This window comes from Corella eumyota, chromosome 2 (assembly GCF_963082875.1).
Source record: "Corella eumyota chromosome 2, kaCorEumy4.1, whole genome shotgun sequence".
Classification (NCBI taxonomy): Eukaryota; Metazoa; Chordata; class Ascidiacea; order Phlebobranchia; family Corellidae; genus Corella; species Corella eumyota.
Genome location: NC_137491.1, coordinates 6,838,682 through 6,862,712, shown reverse-complemented (window position 1 = coordinate 6,862,712; position 24,031 = coordinate 6,838,682). Strand labels below are relative to the sequence as shown.

Genomic DNA, 24,031 nt, shown 5'->3' with positions numbered 1-24,031 from the left:
CAACATTTTTATACCAAATCTTAAACGTTTTTTATAAATTAAAAAAAAAAATTTTCCAAGTATTTTAAAGCAAAAAACTAAATAATAAAAAGCACGAATTGAAGTGTTAAATGACATTTTTGTACTTAATTTTAGACATATTTTGCGTGCTTACAACTACTTATTTTATTGCAAAGTAAATGTCGTTTTATAAACGAGCAATAGTTTGCAGAAAAATACAATTTTGTTTAAACATATCATGATATAAATTGGTGAGTGGTGCCCTAACTTAGCAAACAGCTCTATTGCATTTTAATCCAAAAACTACAGCACGTTGTTGCAGTGGTCTTATATGTCTGGTAAACAAAATATTGTTTTCAATTTTCTGCAACAAATATCGCAGCAGAAATTATAAATTTATATTTAAAAAGAGAGAATAAAGAGAGAGAGTGTATTAGAAAAAAGAAAAACTAATACCAACGTTCTGACGTCAGACAACTCACGGTTGGCTGAGCTTCGCATATTCGGAGCAACTTATTTCTTTCAAGATGGTTTTAAACGCTAAAAAAAAAAGTTTTATTCCTATGTTTCTTTATTGTGAAGTACTATCGTTTTTGCTCTACGTTGGTTGGTGTGCTATGTGCATTTGTAAAGTAAACAGAATGTGAGACGAATAGGTTTGAACAAATAAGTCGTTGTTTTACTTCGGGTCGGATTTAGCGCGAGTTTAAGTTTTCGTCTTTTAAAGGTTGTTTTGTGTGTTTGTATTTTTTCCGATAAACATATTTTTAAAAAGGGGTTTAAATAACAATAATTTATAGCAGGGAAGTTGATATTTTAAAGTTGATAGACAGGCAGAACATGTGATCAAATGAATAGCATTGCCCACTTAAAAAATTGAAATAAACTTGAATAAAGTTTTGATTAACTCGTGGGTTTTAATTTGTCATTAATGCCTACTACTATTTTAGGATAAGTGACTAAGTGTACAATTATAACGTTAAAAGTGGGTATTTAAAAATAGAATAAAAATAAGGCATTTTCCTGTTCTAACAGTAAAAACGAAGCAAGTCAATAAGCTGTAAAATTTTAAGTTTATTCAGAACTTTTTAAATGTCAGATGAGTAGGTTCATATCTAGGTTAACAATTCTGCATTAAACATGCTTGACTCAGAAGTTTGTGTCATATCATACTTACCACAAATTATTTTTCTGTTTTTAGCAGATATCTTCATTCTTGCTCAATTTCAAGAAATATATAAATTTAAGAATTTAGGTACAAAAAATAGGGATATATTTTGAATATTGTATTTATGGATTATTTAAAGTATAAACAGTAAAACAAAGGTCATATTTTTCTATTGTCAAAGATTAAGGATTTTTTTTGACTAAAAATCTGCTCTATTTTGCTCATGTTTGTAAGCTTTGGTCGAAAAACAATATTAAATTCACCAATTGCCGATTCCAGGCAATTAACATCTTTTTTCACTGGTTCAAAAAAAGTCGGCAAGAAAACAAATTTAATGGATATACCTACATCAATAATCACTCAGGTGGCTCGAGACAGCGATAGTTTAAATAATGGATTTATAACACCATTAAAAAAAGGTAATTCAAAGAATTTTGTAACAAACAGTCATGTGCTATTTGTCAAATTAACGCTATTAATTTTATCACAACTACATATCATCCATTTAATTTTATTGTTTTGCTATGTTATCAATTTATTTATAGCTTGTTTTATTCTTTTTTTTGTAAATTTATTGACATACACAAGTTCTTATAAAAGATTCAAAAATTTGAAGTTGTGCAAATTTTTTTTTTGTTATTTCAGACGATAAATCTCTTCGAGGTTCAATTAAGTCAAAAAGGAAAGGAGATGGTGGGCAAAATGCATCAATCCGCTCTTTATTTTGTTGTTTTGGCAAACCAAGAAGGAAAGGAACCTTAACCCACAAACCAATGCCGGATAATTGGACTCCTACGAACAATGGAAAATCAAACGAACATTCACTTACAACTCCAACCCCCCCTGCTGGTGCAATTGTTAAGCAGACACCTGAAAATGTAAGATTTTTTAGTGAATAAATATTGGGTAATTTATTTAAGCCCAAAACAAAACTTCAACTGTTTGATATGTTTCTGTAAATTTTTAAATAGCCTATTAAAAATATAATAATATTACAATATTAAACACAATAAACTTATAACGACATTTGATGTCTGATGAGTATATATTATATAATTGTACACATGTGTTTCAAATTTATAAGTCTTATTTCAAGATACAGCATTATATTGCAGTTATAGTATTGTAAAATATATTCGAATTACAAATATAAGCTGCAGACTGCAGGGTAGTATAATGCTATCAACATCTGGCAACATATTTTGTTATTCAGGAAGAAAAATATAATTGCTGCAAACCAGTCTGCAAAAATGCAGAACATTGGCTTACATACCAGCAAAAATAAATAGCATTAAAACCCATAATTTAAAATACTAATCAATACCCTTTAAAAGCATACACCCTAAAAGGTTTTGTATTCTATAATATATATATAGCACTTTAATTTACTTAAGCAAAGTAGTGGATTATTACAATTTTACTTTAGAAACCTATTAGCAAAACAAAATTATTTATTAAGTAATATTTTTATGATTAATAGTTTTTTGTGGCACAATATCACTTTTTTAACTTCAACTTTTGCTTATTTTTAGCACATACCAAACGGAGAAAAAAAGTATTTATTACCTGCACCACCTGAGCGAGTAAGTGGTAAAAAATGTGCAGTGATTGACCTAGATGAAACTCTTGTTCATAGTTCATTTAAAGTAAGTAAAAATAGATCAATGGTTTACTTATGGATATGTACTGTAGTTTTATCCAGATTTACTAATTTACTCAGATTTCCTAATTTCAAGATTATCCAGGTTTACTAGTTTATAATATATTTCATAATCCAAATGACCAACCTTTATTTCTGTGTTGTTTAATATTATTATGTTACATATAAGTCTTCAGTGTGTATAAGATCAGTAAATCAGGTAAATTTACAATTTATTTACATTTTACCTACTTAAATTAAAAATCTATAATGAGAAGATTTTCCAACCTTTAATTACCCAGTGTTGTGTTGTCCGTCTGGTAAAAAGCAAAGATATATATATATAGAGATTTATATTCAAATATAGTAAAGTATTGTTATAAAATGTATATAAACATTTTATTTTTACAAGACATTCAATAATGACCTATTTTGTTCATATTATTATCATTTTTTCTATCTTCATTATTTTTTTTAGATTTTTATATTAGGCCTATTTTTTATTTTTAACAGAGTTTGTTTATATTCTTTTTAAATTTATTTTATACATAGTATATATATACTAAAGCAATTTGTATCTTACATCATTTGTGTATACACACACTCAATAAATTGTTTTGTTTGTTTACAGCCCATTAGTAATGCTGACTTTATTGTTCCCGTTGAAATTGATGGAACTGTTCATCAGGTAATTAATTTTGAACTTATACAACATTTATTTGTCATGTTGGGTGATTAATTAACCTTAAATATATATTTGTTTTTGATGTTTTATGAATAATCTAAAATAGAATTAAACAAGTTATTCAAATATTACTTTAAAAATCGTATTAGATGTTTAGATGGTAGTCATTTGTCCCATTATATAATACTATTGGAGTTCTAAATTTAATGCTGGGTCATAAAAATAAACTTAAGCATATCAATCATCAGTTTGTAATTTAACTTTTAACTCTCATATAAAATATTTTCAACAAAAAACAACACCATCTCAAATACTGTTAAACGCTTAACAAAAACTATTTAAACGTTTGATAGTAATTTTTTTCAGCTGACATTTAAGTTTGAGCTTACATCTTTTACTAATAAAAGTTGTATAGAGAATTTTGATTAATGTTGATTAAAAGCTAATGTTTGACAACTAAGTATGGTTTGTTTTGATGTGTATTTGCCATTTCAAGTAATTCAGGATATGGTTTGTGCTAAATATATCCATGCCTGAATTCCTTGCATTGGCACCTGCATGCTTTCTACGTTAAAGTTTTCGCACTTCAAACAATTATCAATGAAATTTTTTATTTTAAAATGAGACTAAACAATAACGATAACAAATTTCTCAGTCATGTTTTTAAAATAATTAAAAAATGTTTTTTTTTTCCGCTGTGGTTTTTATCATAAAAAATTAAACGTTTTGTCTTGAAAACAATATTATGTTTGCATTGATTTTTCTTTTTTTAGACCGGTAACATGTTTCAACTAAAATACCTTTTAATAAAATAATATTTATACCAAGGAGAATAATAATATAAATTCGAATCATAAATTAAGGAGAAATTCTCTCTTAACGAATTTATTGTTTTTACTGCAGTTATATTAAAAAAAACATTATTGTATTTTTAACCATTTAGCTTTTAATAAAATTAGAAACATTAAGTAAACAACAAAGCAGCCATCTTTATTTTCAACATGCAATGACTGTTTTCTGTCAAACCAAAATATGACATAATACAGAACAAATTACAAATAAACTAAAATCAACAAAAATAGGTTTAAATGAGGTACAAAAGATGTATATATAATTAATACTTGAACTTTTTTCACAGGTTTATGTTTTAAAAAGACCTCACGTGGATACCTATTTAGAAAGAATGGGACAAATGTATGAATGTGTTTTGTTTACTGCCAGCTTGGCTAAGGTGAGTCACCAAAACAACTAAACTAAATAAAGGAATTTTGTGAGTAAATTAGTTGTAATAATTTTATGTGTATCAAATTTTACTACAATAGTACTTTGTTTATTCTGAAGTTGGTAATGTGTTTTTTAATTTCGTGCAAAATAGCACTTTTGATCTTAAGTGCTTTATTTAAACCTATTAATTGACAGAGTATGATTGATCAAACTCACACTACAGTCTGCTTTTCATTGTTTTGGTTAGGAATTCTTATGTTACATCAAACACTTTATTATTTTTTTAGAGCTCAAATTAGTTAAAGAATTTAAATTTTGGAAAATCATAATTTTTTTACTAGGCAACCACTAATTACCTTTTTAAATAGTGCATAACATATTTGTTAACAAAATAGTTTTCTTAAAGTATATATATATACAGTCAAAACTTATAATTTTAAATATTTCTTTATATACTGGTTAGTATTATATCAAATATCTCGCATGACAGTTTAATAAAGACTGTTGTTTATTGTACTGAACTAGACTGTTTAGATAGTCCCAAAGTTGTTCAAGCACAATGGTTATATACACACTGTGGTGTTATACAACTTTACAGTGTATTATGTATGAGAACAAGTTTGTTATTCTTTATGTCAAAGTTAAAGTTTTTTGATTTATGTTTTTGAATTGTCAAGTTTTTGTAAATTTTTTTGGTACCCAATAATTTAGTTAAGCTAAGTAGTATTACTGCTCATTATAAGATTAATTAAATGCTTCACATGTTACCGAACCCTGTCATAAAAAACATCTTAAAGGTCGCTTCCTTTTAAAAATAGAATATGATTTAACATTTTGACTTAAAATAGTGATGTTACAAGTTGTTGTGTTTCTCTTATACCTCTATAACATTAAATAAAAAATAGGTTAATTATTATTTTTTGAAATTTTATTTATATGCGTTTAGTAATTTTTATATAAGTTTTACATAATTTGTTTTTCAGTATGCTGATCCAGTTGCTGATCTTCTTGATCGTCAGGGAGTTTTTACTGCAAGATTATTTCGTGAATCCTGCGTGTTCCATCGGGGAAATTATGTCAAGGATCTCAGCTTGATTGGACGAGATTTAAATAAAGTTATCATCATCGATAACTCACCTGCTTCCTACATTTTCCATCCTGATAATGCAGTTAGTGTTTTTGACATTTATTTATTTCCAGTCAAACCATAATTTTTTTTCCAATAAAACCCCAAAAATTTTGAGCCTAGTCAGTGTTTCCTATTTAACTACTTTTTGGTTCGTTTTTTATTAGGCATTGATTTAGGGAAAATTAAAACCCTTTTTTTAGAGTTTATTAGTTTTATTATTAGCTATAAAATTTTATATATGTATTACCATTTTTTGGCTTAAAATTTTACACAAAATCAATAAACTGTTTTAAACACTTAGGTCCCGGTAATATCCTGGTTTGACGATCCAGGTGATACAGAGTTGTTGGATTTATTACCCTTCCTCGAGGCCATCGCAGAATCGGAAGATGTTTATCAAGTCCTTCAGACCCATGGGTTCACCTCACATGCTCAACAAACCACCGCCTCCATGCAACAACAACAACAACAACAAAATGATGAAGAAGAAAGGTATGTTGTTGATTTATTTTTATTTAACTATTTTTTTTATCGTTGTTTTTGTATATACCATGTTTATGATTGCAAAGTTTTTTTGGGGGTTAGGTTTGTTAAAATACCCACTTAAAGACTTTTTTTTTGTAATTTAATTTGAACAGTTTTAAATTGTTTTGGATATTTAAACTTTATTTTAATTTATCTGAAGGAAGATAATTGGTAACAGGTATTTTATTAGTTATACTTTAGTGTGCTTATTAATAGATTTTTCTGATTTAGATGAAATTTACTAAAAATAATTTAGTAATTGTCAACAAAATTAATTTAAAGCCCGAAAATTAGTGGTCAAAGGGTTTGGGTTACTTAACTGTTGCCCTGAACCTCAGTGTTGTTATTCAAAACAAGTTTTTATAAATTTAACTTTTGGCATTTTAACCTCGCAACCAAAATTCTTTATAATTTCAATGTGTGTTTTATTAGTTTAAACTATCCAAGGTTAATAGCCATACAATTTAGCCAGGTTTTTATAGCCTCAGGGTTTTTAAATTATAAACGTTCAAATAAGAGACATTTCAGAGTATCTTACAGTTAAATTTTTTACCATGCGATTATTTATGCTTGCGTCAAGGCCTATAATCTATTTTACATACCGCATATTTCCTTAACTTAAACCTAAATAAATGCAAAGTAGTATGTGCCTTGCCTACAAAAATTTAATAAAATAATATTGGGCGATTTATAAATAAAACTAATATAATTTTACAAAACAATAGGTGTATTATATTCTTGAATTACACTCATTTGAAATTTGATCTGAACATTTAATTTAAGTTTGGTTTGATCCAAAATAGGCAATTTTAAATAACTTTTGTAATTGCTGTCTTGCATAACTTGTTTACCATTTGCTTTGTTTATTTATGAAATCAATTAAAATATTTAAACTTTAGTAATCTTTTTTTAAATCGTTCCAGCACATTTTTGTGAAAGTATACTTAAAATTTTTTTTATACAATTACTATTTTTGGCCTTGCTTTTTGTTTAAACAAAAGTTATAATTGTTAGGTATGTATTTAAAGCATATTAACCCTTACCACAGTTTAATGTAAATGTTACAATGAGTACCAAAAACTGTTGGTCGTTAAATCAAGCTATCAAAAGCATTCTGTTTACTTAGATCTTGCTATCCAAGTTAATCATTAATCTTACTAAAGTAGAGTTTAAAACTAACTAAGGCTTTCTGTTTATGTACACAGGTAGCACAATCTTACTGATTGCTGTTTATTTGTAAGAACTGATTCGGGCAGATGAGGCATCACAGTTTGAAACACAACATCACTCCAACTCAAATAGTTGCAAACGAAATTGTTATTTATCAAAAGATGTTATTCGTTGGTGCTAAAAAAAATATGTTTTCGAGATTCTTGACGCAGATGGGTAATAATCAAATTACGGTATGTGGATTTTTATCTCACAAATACTTTTTCTGCTGCTCTGTGCCTTATTTAAAGGGATAGACACTGTCATTTAATTTATCATGTTAATTGCTGCCTTTTTGTTTTTCTTTTTTTTTAATCTATTTCAATTAAGGTTAAATAATGCCTAATTTGATCCAATAAGAGACCATATTTTTTACACTTTATTAAAATCAAACTAGTTATTTTAATGTTAAATTCATGTATTAAAGATTTGTACAATGCTCAGCAAAGTGTTAATTTCTTGAATCATCATTTTTCAAAAGACTCCGGTCTTTTAAATTAATACCTTATTATGTTTATTAAATTTTTTTTTCTTTGTTCACTGCAAAAAAAACCGTCCAGTTTTTCAGGCAAGTTTTAACTCATTTGTCTGCGAATTTTTTTGTAAATCAGCTTTTGTATAAATTCAATAATCAAGGTGTTTTTTTAATTAGGGCAGCATAAAATCAAGCTTTTTACGCAAAAGTTATTTATAGTTCTACTTCATTGAATTATTTAAAATATCCTACAAAACTTGATAATGTGGTTTTTGTTAGGAAAATTAATTTGACCATTTTTATTGTTTTTTTATTATTTTCTTTTGAATATTTACTAAATCGTCTATACGAGTTTTATTAATAATGATATTTTTTTCTGTACAATTTTATTGGCCTTAGTATTATCGTGCATTTTAATGCGTTTTTAGTTCGTAAATTGCGATTTTTTAAAAGTTTCGAAAAATCGACGAATTTCGAGCCAAATTGTTTTCTTGTTTTAACGTTTACCGACGCGTGAAATCGCGCTTCGCTCACTTTTGTGCAACTTCTCTCGTTTTTCATATCGAGCGTTCTTATTGGCTGCTTTTAAAGTATGTGTTCCAACTTTTTTCTTCTATTCTCTTTATTATCAAATCGTTCACCGCCTCTCTCTGTGAAGCGCTTAAATTTCACGCTTAAGCTATCCTTCTCGTTTTGCTTAACCGAGCATAAACAAGTTATTTGTTCGCGAATTTGACTCCCAACTTTAAATTGAAGTACAAGCTTCCTATACTTTCAAGCGGGGAATACTTTTAGGCACTTTCTTTAAATGTGTTCGTTGTATTCCGTGAAGTTATAAACGGCTGTAAAATTATAGTCAAGAACAATAAATACTTTTTAAAACTCGAATTTTTTTAGTGAATATTAAAAAGTCCGCTTTAACACAAATTAAAAAAGCGCTGTTGCACTATTTTTTGATCGTCACGTAATGCTGATCGTGCGCGCTGTAAACGATTTTAATTTTATTTTGTTGGGAATAGCAAAAAACAAAATAGTTTTTAGGATACACCGTCACATATATTCTGTAATTAAATTTTCTTTGTTTTGTGTACCATTCTTTCTATACAGCGCCCTTTGCTACGTAATCAGACGCACTTATAAGACTTAGACGTCACAATATTTTGATGTTTTATCAGCGGTTGAAATGCATTATTTTAACATAATATCGCGGGTGGACTGCCTTTTGCGCGTTTAACGATTTTAACGCATAGCGACATTTTGATTTAATATTATTTAAAAGTGCCTTAAACGACGTTTATTGGGTCTAATTCGACAATAAATATTTTATATCGATTTATTACGTTGAATTATGTATGTTTAAATAGCATCGTATAAAAGATATTGCACTTGATTTTATAACATCGAATAGGCAACAATATCACAGTTTTAAAATATCAAATTTTCTTTATTTTTGTATTTTGTTTAAGTTGGAAACGTTAAAAAAGCTGACGTTTTGCTTTTGCCGCTCGGAAAGTAAAAACATATCGACCATTAAAGTTTTTGCTTATCATCTACGCGGTAATTAAACGTAATTGCGGGTTTTGAGTATTTGTCATAGTCATAGTACAGTAATAGCATGACGTACACAGCCGCTGCGGCATTTGTAAACTAGTTACGTTATTCGACTCAACATCATTTTGTAACACTTTTACAGCTAAATTAAATTTCAACCTATTGTTGCGTCTGGCTGCTTGCCATTGCGATAATATTTGCGTTTTCCGCCGATACTTGGTTGTTTTAAATTACGATAAAGTTCCTTTTTTTTAATGTCCACCCCATTTTATTGTTAACTGGGTTAAAATTGATTTTTAACGGAAGTATTGTCTTTTCAACTCTTATGAACTGTGCAAATTGCTCACAGATTCAATTATCACGACCAAACGATTCTTATGAACTGTATTGCTTTCGCCTAGAACTTTTTCCTTTTCGCAATTTTTTTTCCATTGTAGATGTATACTCGCATTTTTATGTTTTCATTTTTCTTTTATTCGTATAAATTTAATATTGTGTCAGTTTTTATGATTTGTTTTCGCCACGGTTTTGCATTGCCGAACAAATATGTTTTGTATAAAATTGATATATAGCTACGATTAAACACTCTCTCCGGTTTACTTTTTATTGTTGTTTTTATGAGTTTTATTGTTGTTTTTATGAGTTCAGAGAATATTTTAGTTCTTGTATTATTATAAAAAATAACAGTGGAAGTTAAATTTAACACACTGTCTAACACCCCAAATAAAATTTTGACAAAAATTTACTTTTTTTCAACAAGCTTAAAACCCTAAAAAAATGGGCATGAAAAGAGATTAAAGGTAAGGGTAATTACTGAGTTTGTGCGCCAACTTACGGATAGAGAATGTATTGCATGTTTTTTTTTGGCCGATGTTATTTTTAATGGGAAATTTAATACCTGTTTATTGAAATTTTTTATACCTGTTTATTGAAATTTTAAGTTTAGAACTGGGCTGTATTTAAATACCAATAAATTTATTCTAAACTTTATTTATTTAAATAAAATGTAAATACGTAATTCAACTTTAAATATAAAGTAAATCATAAATTTACTCGAGAAATTATTTTGGGGATAAATATGTTTTAATGAAACTGAATACGTTACAACCTCGTCATTTGTCCTAAATAGAGTTACTTCGACTTTGCTATACACGTGCGTTAGATTTTAACTAGAACTGTAGAAACCTATTTTAAGTTTAGGTTTTAACTAGAAACCTATTTTAAATTTACTTTAAACTTTCGTAAGACAGAATACTATAAAAACATAATTAGTTTTCTACCTTTTATGGTGTATGTAGATGTTTTTATAATTACGTTAAGACATGACGCGTCATTTAAGATTTATAGGACGCACTGTTCTGACAGATTTAAAAAATACTTCAATTGGTCAAGAACCTTGGGAAAAAGCTTACCTAAAACTTAATTATCAATTAAACAGTGAGGGAATTTTGCAATCTACAAAACGTAATCGGTATTATGAAAAACCATGGATGAAACGCAGAAGGTTAGCATATGAGGAATGCAAGTATATTTATACCCAAGAAATGACCAGAAAAATCGACTTTATATCAATAAAAAATCGAAGAGATCCATGGAGAGTTGAAGTTGATTAGAAAAAAATAATTATTTTTGTATTTGTTTAATTTGTCTGTTTGTGCAAGTTTATATTTTTAGCTGAAATGACTTTTGGTCATTTCTATTTAAAAAAATAAAATTCTCATGGTTGTTTAGTGTTTTCGTTAATATTGGCTTATATTTTCTGTCATCTAAATATTTATATTTGTGTTTTTACTGTAGGACATAATTAAGGTTATTTTTAAGAATTTAAACTTAAATTTTAACAATGGCTGATAACATGAAGAGGGTACGAAAAAAGTTGGCAAAAAGAAAAGAACGTCAATTGCAATTAAAACAACTTCGGGATAGAGTTCTTAAAACTGATTTGGAAACCAGTATAAAAGAATCACAGAATGACTACTCCGAGCTTCATGGTCAAAATGAGGAAGAATTTGTTAAAGAAAAAACTAAAAAGTCTGCGGAAAATTCAAAATCAAATGTAGAATTGGAAAAGGAAGAAATCAAATCAGATACAACATCTGAAATTAATGAAAATCAGGCTGAAGACAATGATTTAAAAAAAACAATAGCTCCTAATAGTAATTTCAAGGTTAAAACCTTGGAAAAAGACGTTCTGGAGGACCTATCTTTCTCTTCCTTGGCAACATTGGGTGTTAGTGATTTAACCCTTAAAGGCGTTGCTGAAATGGGGTTCACACACATGATGGAAATTCAAGCCAAATCCATTCCACCATTGTTGGAAGGAAGAGATTTACTTGCAGCTGCTAAAACCGGAAGTGGGAAAACTTTAGCTTTCTTGATTCCTGCTATTGAGTTGATGTACAAGCTACGATTTATGCCTAGAAATGGAACTGGGGCAATTATAATATCACCAACAAGAGAGTTGGCTATGCAGATATATGGTGTACTTCAGGATTTGTTAAAACATCATTGTCAAACTTTTGGTTTAATAATGGGCGGAAGCAATAGAGCATCCGAGGCTAAAAAACTAGGAAATGGAGTCAATATCATTGTTGCAACACCTGGAAGGCTGCTTGATCATTTACAAAACACTCGAGAATTTATGCATCGAAATTTGCAATGTCTTATCATTGATGAAGCTGATCGTATTTTGGAGGTTGGTTTTGAAGAAGAAATGAAACAGATTGTTCGATTGTTACCCAAGCGCCGACAAACCATGTTGTTCTCTGCAACTCAAACTAAGAAAATTGAGGATCTTGCTCGGGTGTCATTAAAGAAGATGCCGCTGTACGTTGGTGTGGATGATTCAAAAACTGATGCCACAGTTGATGGGTTGGAACAAGGTTATGTTGTTTGTCCTTCTGAGAAGCGATTTTTAGTCTTGTTCACATTTTTGCGTCGAAACAGGGATAAGAAAATCATGGTGTTTCTTTCATCTTGTATGAGTGTTAAATATCATTATGAGCTTCTCAACTACATCGACCTACCTTGTATGTGTATTCATGGTAGACAAAAGCAAACTAAGAGGACCACAACTTTCTTCCAGTTCTGTAATGCTGAAAAGGGGATACTTCTTTGCACCGATGTGGCTGCAAGAGGGTTGGATATACCAGAAGTTGATTGGATAGTTCAATTTGATCCTCCTGATGACCCAAAGGAATATATTCATAGAGTTGGACGAACAGCTAGGGGTGTAAACGGACGTGGGCATGCTTTACTTGTACTAAGGCCAGATGAACTTGGATTTTTAAGATATTTGCACCAAGCTCGAGTACCATTAAGTGAGTTTGAGTTTTCTTGGAATAAAATTGCAAACATCCAATCACAGCTCGAGAGATTGATCCAAAAGAATTATTTTCTCCATAAATCTTCCCAAGAAGCTTACAAGTCTTATGTACGTTCTTATGCTTCCCACTCTTTAAAAAACATTTTTAATGTGGAGACGCTCGATTTAACAAAGGTGGCACAGTCATTCGGGTTTCCAGTTCCACCTTATGTTGATCTTAATGTTCACAGCAAGAGAGCAAGTAAAGATGTTCGACGCAATAATTACAAACCACAGAATTCAAAAGCCAAAATATTCAAAAATGTTAGAAAGGGAAAAGGAAAGGACCGTAGACAATTTTCAAATTAAAAGTTTTGAATTTTAGAAAAAATTGTAACTGCTCCAGTTTTCATTGTCTTTGGTTTGTTTGACATATTTCACGTTTAAACCAATAAGTTACAATAATTGTAAAAGAACAAATATATAATTAAACAAATCGTTTGTTAATCTTGGTGAATGTTCTTGATAAAAGCTAAATGTTCTTAATAAAAACTTTTGGCAAAAAATTTTACAACTTATTTACCAATTTTACATTTTAACCAAACCTTAGGTTAACTTAAATGAATGCATAACTGTCTAATGCTGTCTAATGTTTTAATTTCGTTGGTGACCTTAAATGCTTACCTTCATTATTAACATTAGCTATCAACATTTTCTATATGTTAATGTTATGCAACTTATGGAATACTTACATTTTAATTGATGCAAATACCGCGAGATAATGCCTTATTAGTTTGCGCCCGCGATGAAGGAGCTATTAATAAATATATTTTAATTTTTAAATTACGATTCCAGTTAATTATTTATTATGAGAAAGTCTACACTCTCTCACAGATACAACAATAGGTAACTTCTTTTAGTTAAATAGGTCGGTGCATGAGGTAGAGGTACTTCCATAAAATCGTCTAAAAAACAAAACTAGCTTAAAGTTCGGTTTAGTAAGTTTGAAAAAACAAATTTTAAGTAATAAAATAGTTTAGTAAAAAACATAAGAAAAACAGCTTTTAAGTATGAATGAATCTTCGACTTTCGAAGTTACAACTTTTGAACCTGTTGCTTCTGGAAATACAACGAAGTCTCTTTAGTTTATTTTATATATAATGTGATGTGACTTGTATTAATTTAATTTCGATTTTTAGGTATATTTTATAGAAATTAACTAAAATCTATAAAATATTTTAATGTAACAATTTTTGTTTTAGTTACCAGCTACCCTTTGGTCTAGGTGGAATAATTGTTGCGTCTGTCACCTTAATTCCTATGGCTATTTTTGGTATATTGGGAAACGGTCTAACTATTTTTGTTATACTGAAATCTCCTAGGTTGAAAAAGTAAGATTTAACAAACCCCATTTAGTAGTTACCTTAATATTTTTTAGAAAAAATAGCCTAGGGATATTTAAGTTTAGATTTAATAATTTTCGTTTACTTAATTAATTGCAGGTCAATTTTTAATCTTTTCATTGCAAGCCTTTGTGTTTCTGATTTAATTTCCGCTACAATCAGTCCCTTATTTCTTTATAGACGAACTTGGGGATACTTGAAATTCGAGTTACCAAACTTTTTATGTTCGGTAAAAAACATAATCTGTTTTATTTTTTTTTAATAAACACATTTTGTATTAGTTAGTGTCATATGAAAAAAAATTTTATTAGTTAAATTTTGTTAACATATCAGCTATAAATCGTAAACATTAAAAGAAGGCGAGCCCTTATTTCTTTGTTTGTATTTTTAGCTGTTTTGGTCACTTGATAACGCAACATCAATAGTAACTTCACTACATATTCTATGTTTTTCCGGGTTGAGATTCGTTTCGTTGTTATCTCCACACAGCTATAGCAGAATCAACAAAAAACATGCGATGGTAATTGACAATTTGTTGTTTTATCTTTTAGCTCTAAAAAAATAAAACGAATTTTATGCAAGTCGTTTAATATGTTAAAAAAACTCATAAACTAGCAAAAATATGTATCTAAAAAAGCGTAACGTGTTTCAGATTTTTATTGCTGTAATATGGGCAACGGCCATACTATGTGGTTGTATCCCATTTGCTATTTGGTTTGATGCACTTGAAATTGACAGAACTGTACCAAGTCGTATACTTGCTTGGCCCGCCTGCACCTTAAAATTAGCTTGGTAAATTCATTTTTTGGTTTTTATACCGTGTAGATAGCAATTAAAGTTTTTCAATCTAACAGGCTAATATCAAAATAAATATTTACTAGGATAAACGAATTTCGCTTATACACGCTTGTGGGCTACTCCATTTTCTTCTACATACCCATGATTCTTATAACGATCTTGTCAGTTGCAATTGGAATTGCTCTTTTACGTAAAAGGCGTACGCGAGAAAAGACTGCTAAAGGTATTTTCACTATCTTTATTATACACAACATTGTTTTATTACCAATCGACTTTTTGATCAATTGACTTAAATCTTTTTTTGCAATCTCAATGTAAAACATTTTTATAAAATCTAAATAAGAAACCTTTTTTAGGTAAAATTCAAACTCAAGGCAACGACGAAAAGGAATCAAAGCGACAGTTAAAAGAAAATCGAGCGTTGTACCAACTTTCACTAATCGTTGGTTCATTTATGTTAGGTTACATACCACATACAGGTAAAATAAACTTTTACTCTACCTAAATAAACATTTAAACAATTTTTTTTAATAAACAACTTCTTTATTTATAGGTTTTCATATATTTGCAACAACCACGACCTCAGTCACCCAAACAGACCATATTGTTCACTGGTGGTTTGGTGAACTTGAATATGTTTTTTTACGATTTAGTGAAAGTCTTAATCCAGTATTTTACAACATGGCGTCCAGGTACGTTACTCTTTTTTTAGTGTTTTAAATTTATTTGTTTAACATGTCCTACTTTTGTTGATTTTTTAGCAAAATGCGAGAAGAAACTGTTAACTGCCTGAAAAAAATATTTGGTATAAAACAAATTGAACCTCGAGATATGACAACTTCTGTAGCAGTTGTGACCAAGGCAACTAGTGCAATTTAAAAACCTTTTTTATTTTAAATTTATTTAACGGGTTTATATTGTATTGTACATTTATATATATGAGTTTTATAAATATTTTAAATGTGATATGAAGTGTATATATTTTTAATTATAACTTGATTTTTGTTAAATTGCAAATAATTTTACTAAAGAAATACTAAAGAACTATTTATTTGTAGTTTGACAACGATCGAGTTTGGTAAAATTTTATTCAGCTGTAACATTTACTAAAAAATTAATTGCAATTATTTTAAATCTAATATGATTTTTGTCGTAGGTATTAATTTATTTTTAAAATATAAATTTATTTTTAAAATAAAAAAATATAAATTTATTTTTAAAATAAATTAATGCTATAATAAATGTTTGGCAATTCATAAAACATAAATATAAGATAATTTTATTTAATTTTATATACTTTAAATTAAATAAGCAATTAGATGCATTCGAAATTTACCCTTTTTTAATATTTAACAGTAAGCGTGTTATAATAAAACACACAATATTTAGTACCATGTCATTCACAAAATTGACAAATAAATAAAATTGGTTGATAATGAAAACGTTATATAAAATGGAAAAAAGTCATAAATCTGACCTTGCAAACGACTTACTACAGTTTCGAGTGCAAGTTAAAAACAATAACAAACGGATCAAAGCTAAACAATTTGGTAGTTTAATAGTTAAAGGCAGAACAAAATTTTTTCATCTTGAATTTAAAATAACCCTATGCGCATTAATTAAAACTAAAAATTTTGATTTTTAAGAAACAGCGATTTTTATGAAATATGCTCATATCTTTTATGAATATTAATATTTTTAAATAATGATATTAAAATGTGTTTGTTAGACCACTGGGGTTACTATAGTACAATAAATTAAAAATTAAAAAAAAAAAATTTTTTGAAAATTTTTGGATCAAACTACATATGCACATAAGGTCACAGGGTCACTTGATATGAAAATTAGTCAAAACAAAAATTTGCCCTAACTTTTTTGATTTTAATTTTTTTCGCGAATTTCTTTATCTTGAATTTAAGTTAACCCTATGCGCATTAATTAAAACTAAACATTTTGATTTTTAAGAAACAGCGATTTTTATGAAATATGCTCATATCTTTTATAAATATTAATATTTTTAAATAATAATATTAAAATGTGTTTATTAGACCACTGGGGTTACTATAGTACAATAAATTTAAAATTTAAAAAAAAAAAATTTTGAAAATTTTTGGATTGAACTACATATAAAAATTTTTGGATTGAACTACACACATAAGGTCACAGGGTCACTTGATATGGAAATTAGTCAAAACAAAAATTTGCCCTAACTTTTTTGTTTTTAATTTTTTTCGCAAATTTTTTTATCTTGAATTTAAGTTAACCCTATGCGCATTAATTAAAACTAAAAATTTTGATTTTTAAGAAACAGCGATTTTTATGGAATATGCTCATATCTTTTATGAATATTAATATTTTTAAATAATAATATTAAAATGTGTTTGTTAGACCATTGGGGTTACTATAGTACAATAAATTTAAAATTTAACAAAAAAAATTTTTTGAAAATTTTTGGATCGAACTACATATGCACATAAGGTCACAGGGTCACTTGATATGGAAATTAGTCAAAACAAAAATTTGCCTTAAATTTTTTTATTTTAATTTTTTTCGCGAATTTCTTTATCTTGAATTTAAGTTAACCCAATGCGCATTAATTAAAACTAAAAATTTTGATTTTTAAGAAACAGCGATTTTTATGAAATATGCTCATATCTTTTATGAATATTAATATTTTTAAATAATATTATTAAAATGTGTTTGTTAGACCACTGGGGTTACTATAGTACAATAAATTTAAAATTTAAAAAAAAAAATTTTTGAAAATTTTTGGATCGAACTACATATGCACATAAGGTCACAGGGTCACTTGATATGGAAATTAGTCAAAATAAAAATTTGCCTTAACTTTTTTGCTTCTACTTTTTTTCGCGAATTTCTTTATCTTGAATTTAAGTTAACCCAATGCGCATTAATTAAAACTAAAAATTTTGATTTTTAAGAAACAGCGATTTTTATGAAATATGCTCATATCTTTTATGAATATTAATATTTTTAAATAATATTATTAAAATGTGTTTGTTAGACCACTGGGGTTACTATAGTACAATAAATTTAAAATTAAAAAAAAAAAATTTTGAAAATTTTTGGATCGGACTACATATTCACATAAGGTCACAGGGTCACTTGATATGGAAATTAGTCAAAACAAAAATTTGCCCTAACTTTTTTTATTTTAATTTTTTTTGCGAATTTTTTTATCTTGAATTTAAGTTAACCCAATGCGCATTAATTAAAACTAAAAATTTTGATTTTTAAGAAACAGCGATTTTTATGAAATATGCTCATATCTTTTATGAATATTAATATTTTTAAATAATAATATTAAAATGTGTTTGTTAGACCACTGGGGTTACTATAGTACAATAAATTTAAAATTTAAAAAAAAAATTTTTTGAAAATTTTTGCATCGAACTACATATGCACATAAGGTCACAGGGTCACTTGATATGGAAATTAGTCAAAACAAAAATTTGCCCTAACTTTATTGATTATAATATTTTTCGCGAATTTCTTTATCTTGAATTTAAGTTAACCCAATGCGCATTAATTAAAACTAAAAATTTTGATTTTTAAGAAACAGCGATTTTTATGAAATATGCTCATATCTTTTATGAATATTAATATTTTTAAATAATATTATTAAAATGTGTTTGTTAGACTACTGGGGTTACTATAGTACAATAAATTTAAAATTAAAAAAAAAAAATTTTTGAAAATTTTTGGATCAAACTACATATGCACATAAGGTCACAGGGTCACTTGATATGGAAATTAGTCAAAACAAAAATTTGCCCTAACTTTTTTGATTTTAATTTTTTTCGCGAATTTCTTTATCTTGAATTTAAGTTAACCCAATGCGCATTAATTAAAACTAAAAATTTTGATTTTTAAGAAACAGCGATTTTTATAAAATATGCTCATATCTTTTATGAATATTAATATTTTTAAATAATATTATTAAAATGTGTTTGTTAGACTACTGGGGTTACTATAGTACAATAAATTTAAAATTAAAAAAAAAAATTTTTTGAAAATTTTTGGATCGAACTACATATGCACATAAGGTCACAGGGTCACTTGATATGGAAATTAGTCAAAACAAAAATTTGCCCTAACTTTTTTGATTTTAATTTTTTTCGCGAATTTCTTTATCTTGAATTTAAGTTAACCCAATGCGCATTAATTAAAACTAAAAATTTTGATTTTTAAGAAACAGCGATTTTTATGAAATATGCTCATAACTTTTATGAATATTAATATTTTTAAATAATATTATTAAAATGTGTTTGTTAGACCACTGGGGTTACTATAGTACAATGAATTTAAATTTAAAAAAAAAAAAAACTTGAAAATTTTTGGATCGAACTACATATGCACATAAGGTCACAGGGTCACTTGATATGGAAATTAGTCAAAACAAAAATTTGCCCTAACTTTTTTGATTTTAATTTTTTTCGCGAATTTCTTTATCTTGAATTTAAGTTAACCCAATGCGCATTAATTAAAACTAAAAATTTTGATTTTTAAGAAACAACGATTTTTATGAAATATGCTCATAACTTTTATGAATATTAATATTTTTAAATAATAATATTAATATGTGTTTGTTAGACCACTAGGGTTACTATAGTAAATCAAATCTAAAATCTAAAAAAAAAATTTTTAAAAATTTTTGGATCAAACTACATATGCATATAAGGTCACAGGGTCACTTGATATGGAAATTAGTCAAAATAAAAATTTGCCTTAACTTTTTTGCTTCTAATTTTTTTCGCAAATTCTTTATCTTGAATTTAAGTTAACCCAATGCGCATTAATTAAAACTAAAAATTTTGATTTTTAAGAAACAGCGATTTTTATGAAATATGCTCATATCTTTTATGAATATTAATATTTTTAAATAATAATATTAAAATGTGTTTGTTAGACCACTGGGGTTACTATAGTACAATAAATTTAAAATTTAACAAAAAAAATTTTTTGAAAATTTTTGGATCGAACTACATATGCACATAAGGTCACAGGGTCACTTGATATGGAAATTAGTCAAAACAAAAATTTGCCTTAAATTTTTTTATTTTAATTTTTTTCGCGAATTTCTTTATCTTGAATTTAAGTTAACCCAATGCGCATTAATTAAAACTAAAAATTTTGATTTTTAAGAAACAGCGATTTTTATGAAATATGCTCATATCTTTTATGAATATTAATATTTTTAAATAATATTATTAAAATGTGTTTGTTAGACCACTGGGGTTACTATAGTACAATAAATTTAAAATTTAAAAAAAAAAATTTTTGAAAATTTTTGGATCGAACTACATATGCACATAAGGTCACAGGGTCACTTGATATGGAAATTAGTCAAAACAAAAATTTGCCTTAACTTTTTTGCTTCTACTTTTTTTCGCGAATTTCTTTATCTTGAATTTAAGTTAACCCAATGCGCATTAATTAAAACTAAAAATTTTTATTTTTAAGAAACAGCGATTTTTATGAAATATGTTCATATCTTTTATGAATATTAATATTTTTAAATAATATTATTAAAATGTGTTTGTTAGACCACTGGGGTTACTATAGTACAATAAATTTAAAATTAAAAAAAAAAAATTTTGAAAATTTTTGGATCGGACTACATATTCACATAAGGTCACAGGGTCACTTGATATGGAAATTAGTCAAAACAAAAATTTGCCCTAACTTTTTTGATTTTAATTTTTTTTGCGAATTTCTTTATCTTGAATTTATGTTAACCCAATGCGCATTAATTAAAACTAAAAATTTTGATTTTTAAGAAACAGCGATTTTTATGAAATATGCTCATATCTTTTATGAATATTAATATTTTTAAATAATATTATTAAAATGTGTTTGTTAGACCACTGGGGTTACTATAGTACAATAAATTTAAAATTAAAAAAAAAAATTTTTTGAAAATTTTTGGATCGAACTACATATGCACATAAGGTCACAGGGTCACTTGATATGGAAATTAGTCAAAACAAAAATTTGCCCTAACTTTTTTGATTTTAATTTTTTTCGCGAATTTCTTTATCTTGAATTTAAGTTAACCCAATGCGCATTAATTAAAACTAAAAATTTTGATTTTTAAGAAACAGCAATTTTTATGAAATATGCTCATAACTTTTATAAATATTAATAATTTTAAATAATATTATTAAAATGTGTGTGTTAGACCACTGGGGTTACTATACTACAATAAATTTAAAATTTAAAAAAAAATTTTTTGAAAATTTTTGGATCAAACTACATATGCACATAAGGTCACAGGGTCACTTGATATGGAAATTAGTCAAAACAAAATTTTGCCGTAACTTTTTTGATTTCAATTTTTTTCGCGAATTTCTTTATCTTGAATTTAAGTTAACCCAATGCGCATTAATTAAAACTAAAAATTTTGATTTTTAAAAAACAGCGATTTTTATGAAATATGCTCATATCTTTTATGAATATTAATATTTTTAAATAATAATATTAAAATGTGTTTGTTAGACCACTGTGGTTACTATAGTACAATGAATTTAAAATTAAAAAAAAAAAATTTGGAAAATTTTTAGATCGAACTACATATGCACATAAGGTCACAGGGTCACTTGATATGGAAATTAGTCAAAACAAAAATTTGCCCTAACTTTTTGGATTTTAATTTTTTTCGCGAATTTCTTTATCTTGAATTTAAGTTAACCCAATGCGCATTAATTAAAACTAAAAATTTTGATTTTTAAGAAACAGCGATTTTTATGAAATATGTTTATAACTTTTATGAATATTAATATTTTTAAATAATATTATTAAAATGTGTTTGTTAGACCACTGGGGTTACTATAGTACAATAAATTTAAATTTAACAAAAAAAATTTTTTGAAAATTTTTGGATCGAACTACATATGCACATAAGGTCACAGGGTCACTTGATATGGAAATTAGTCAAAACAAAAATTTGCCTTAAATTTTTTTATTTTAATTTTTTTCGCGAATTTCTTTATCTTGAATTTAAGTTAACCCAATGCGCATTAATTAAAACTAAAAATTTTGATTTTTAAGAAACAGCGATTTTTATGAAATATGCTCATATCTTTTATGAATATTAATATTTTTAAATAATATTATTAAAATGTGTTTGTTAGACCACTGGGGTTACTATAGTACAATAAATTTAAAATTTAAAAAAAAAAATTTTTGAAAATTTTTGGATCGAACTACATATGCACATAAGGTCACAGGGTCACTTGATATGGAAATTAGTCAAAATAAAAATTTGCCTTAACTTTTTTGCTTCTACTTTTTTTCGCGAATTTCTTTATCTTGAATTTAAGTTAACCCAATGCGCATTAATTAAAACTAAAAATTTTTATTTTTAAGAAACAGCGATTTTTATGAAATATGCTCATATCTTTTATGAATATTAATATTTTTAAATAATATTATTAAAATGTGTTTGTTAGACCACTGGGGTTACTATAGTACAATAAATTTAAAATTAAAAAAAAAAAATTTTGAAAATTTTTGGATCGGACTACATAATCACATAAGGTCACAGGGTCACTTGATATGGAAATTAGTCAAAACAAAAATTTGCCCTAACTTTTTTTATTTTAATTTTTTTTGCGAATTTCTTTATCTTGAATTTAAGTTAACCCAATGCGCATTAATTAAAACTAAAAATTTTGATTTTTAAGAAACAGCGATTTTTATGAAATATGCTCATATCTTTTATGAATATTAATATTTTTAAATAATAATATTAAAATGTGTTTGTTAGACCACTGGGGTTACTATAGTACAATAAATTTAAAATTTAAAAAAAAAATTTTTTGAAAATTTTTGCATCGAACTACATATGCACATAAGGTCACAGGGTCACTTGATATGGAAATTAGTCAAAACAAAAATTTGCCCTAACTTTATTGATTATAATATTTTTCGCGAATTTCTTTATCTTGAATTTAAGTTAACCCAATGCGCATTAATTAAAACTAAAAATTTTGATTTTTAAGAAACAGCGATTTTTATGAAATATGCTCATATCTTTTATGAATATTAATATTTTTAAATAATATTATTAAAATGTGTTTGTTAGACTACTGGGGTTACTATAGTACAATAAATTTAAAATTAAAAAAAAAAAATTTTTGAAAATTTTTGGATCAAACTACATATGCACATAAGGTCACAGGGTCACTTGATATGGAAATTAGTCAAAACAAAAATTTGCCCTAACTTTTTTGATTTTAATTTTTTTCGCGAATTTCTTTATCTTGAATTTAAGTTAACCCAATGCGCATTAATTAAAACTAAAAATTTTGATTTTTAAGAAACAGCGATTTTTATAAAATATGCTCATATCTTTTATGAATATTAATATTTTTAAATAATATTATTAAAATGTGTTTGTTAGACTACTGGGGTTACTATAGTACAATAAATTTAAAATTAAAAAAAAAAATTTTTTGAAAATTTTTGGATCGAACTACATATGCACATAAGGTCACAGGGTCACTTGATATGGAAATTAGTCAAAACAAAAATTTGCCCTAACTTTTTTGATTTTAATTTTTTTCGCGAATTTCTTTATCTTGAATTTAAGTTAACCCAATGCGCATTAATTAAAACTAAAAATTTTGATTTTTAAGAAACAGCGATTTTTATGAAATATGCTCATAACTTTTATGAATATTAATATTTTTAAATAATATTATTAAAATGTGTTTGTTAAACCACTGGGGTTACTATAGTACAATGAATTTAAATTTAAAAAAAAAAAAAACTTGAAAATTTTTGGATCGAACTACATATGCACATAAGGTCACAGGGTCACTTGATATGGAAATTAGTCAAAACAAAAATTTGCCCTAACTTTTTTGATTTTAATTTTTTTCGCGAATTTCTTTATC

General features: G+C 26.8%; 3 protein-coding genes across 3 annotated transcripts; all 3 read left to right on the top strand.

Annotated features, from left to right (window-relative positions):
- The first annotated feature begins 1,206 nt into the window (after positions 1 to 1,206).
- On the top strand, positions 1,207 to 10,316 carry LOC145743521 (carboxy-terminal domain RNA polymerase II polypeptide A small phosphatase 1-like). Its single transcript, XM_082561506.1, has 8 exons — positions 1,207 to 1,587; positions 1,814 to 2,046; positions 2,701 to 2,814; positions 3,439 to 3,495; positions 4,631 to 4,723; positions 5,700 to 5,885; positions 6,147 to 6,337; positions 7,576 to 10,316. The coding sequence occupies exons 1-8, from the start codon at positions 1,392 to 1,394 to the stop codon at positions 7,577 to 7,579; spliced, it is 1,074 nt and encodes a 357-aa protein (XP_082417632.1). The 5' UTR covers positions 1,207 to 1,391; the 3' UTR covers positions 7,580 to 10,316.
- On the top strand, positions 7,673 to 15,989 carry LOC145742275 (growth hormone secretagogue receptor type 1-like). The gene is made up of 9 exons (XM_082560057.1): positions 7,673 to 7,773; positions 14,172 to 14,300; positions 14,412 to 14,541; positions 14,704 to 14,832; positions 14,965 to 15,104; positions 15,194 to 15,333; positions 15,467 to 15,589; positions 15,664 to 15,802; positions 15,872 to 15,989. Exons 2-9 carry the CDS (start codon positions 14,230 to 14,232, stop codon positions 15,987 to 15,989), a joined length of 990 nt encoding a protein of 329 aa, XP_082416183.1. The 5' UTR covers positions 7,673 to 7,773; positions 14,172 to 14,229.
- Positions 11,244 to 13,519, top strand: LOC145743520 (uncharacterized). The gene has a single exon (XM_082561505.1). It carries the CDS (start codon positions 11,449 to 11,451, stop codon positions 13,276 to 13,278), a length of 1,830 nt encoding a protein of 609 aa, XP_082417631.1. The 5' UTR covers positions 11,244 to 11,448; the 3' UTR covers positions 13,279 to 13,519.
- Positions 15,990 to 24,031: the final 8,042 nt, after the last annotated feature.

What these genes read in the sequence shown, in the direction of transcription:
- LOC145743520 (XM_082561505.1), top strand. Translation starts at nt 11,449, where the DNA reads ATGGCTGATAACATGAAGAGGGTACGAAAAAAGTTGGCAAAAAGAAAA.
- LOC145742275 (XM_082560057.1), top strand. Translation starts at nt 14,230, where the DNA reads ATGGCTATTTTTGGTATATTGGGAAACGGTCTAACTATTTTTGTTATA. An exon ending in TGCACCTTAAAATTAGCTTG is followed by an intron (nt 15,105 to 15,193) that starts GTAAATTCATTT and finishes AATATTTACTAG; the next exon opens with GATAAACGAATTTCGCTTAT. An exon ending in AGGTTACATACCACATACAG is followed by an intron (nt 15,590 to 15,663) that starts GTAAAATAAACT and finishes CTTTATTTATAG; the next exon opens with GTTTTCATATATTTGCAACA.
- LOC145743521 (XM_082561506.1), top strand. Translation starts at nt 1,392, where the DNA reads ATGTTTGTAAGCTTTGGTCGAAAAACAATATTAAATTCACCAATTGCC. An exon ending in TTACTGCCAGCTTGGCTAAG is followed by an intron (nt 4,724 to 5,699) that starts GTGAGTCACCAA and finishes TTTGTTTTTCAG; the next exon opens with TATGCTGATCCAGTTGCTGA. An exon ending in TTTTCCATCCTGATAATGCA is followed by an intron (nt 5,886 to 6,146) that starts GTTAGTGTTTTT and finishes TTAAACACTTAG; the next exon opens with GTCCCGGTAATATCCTGGTT.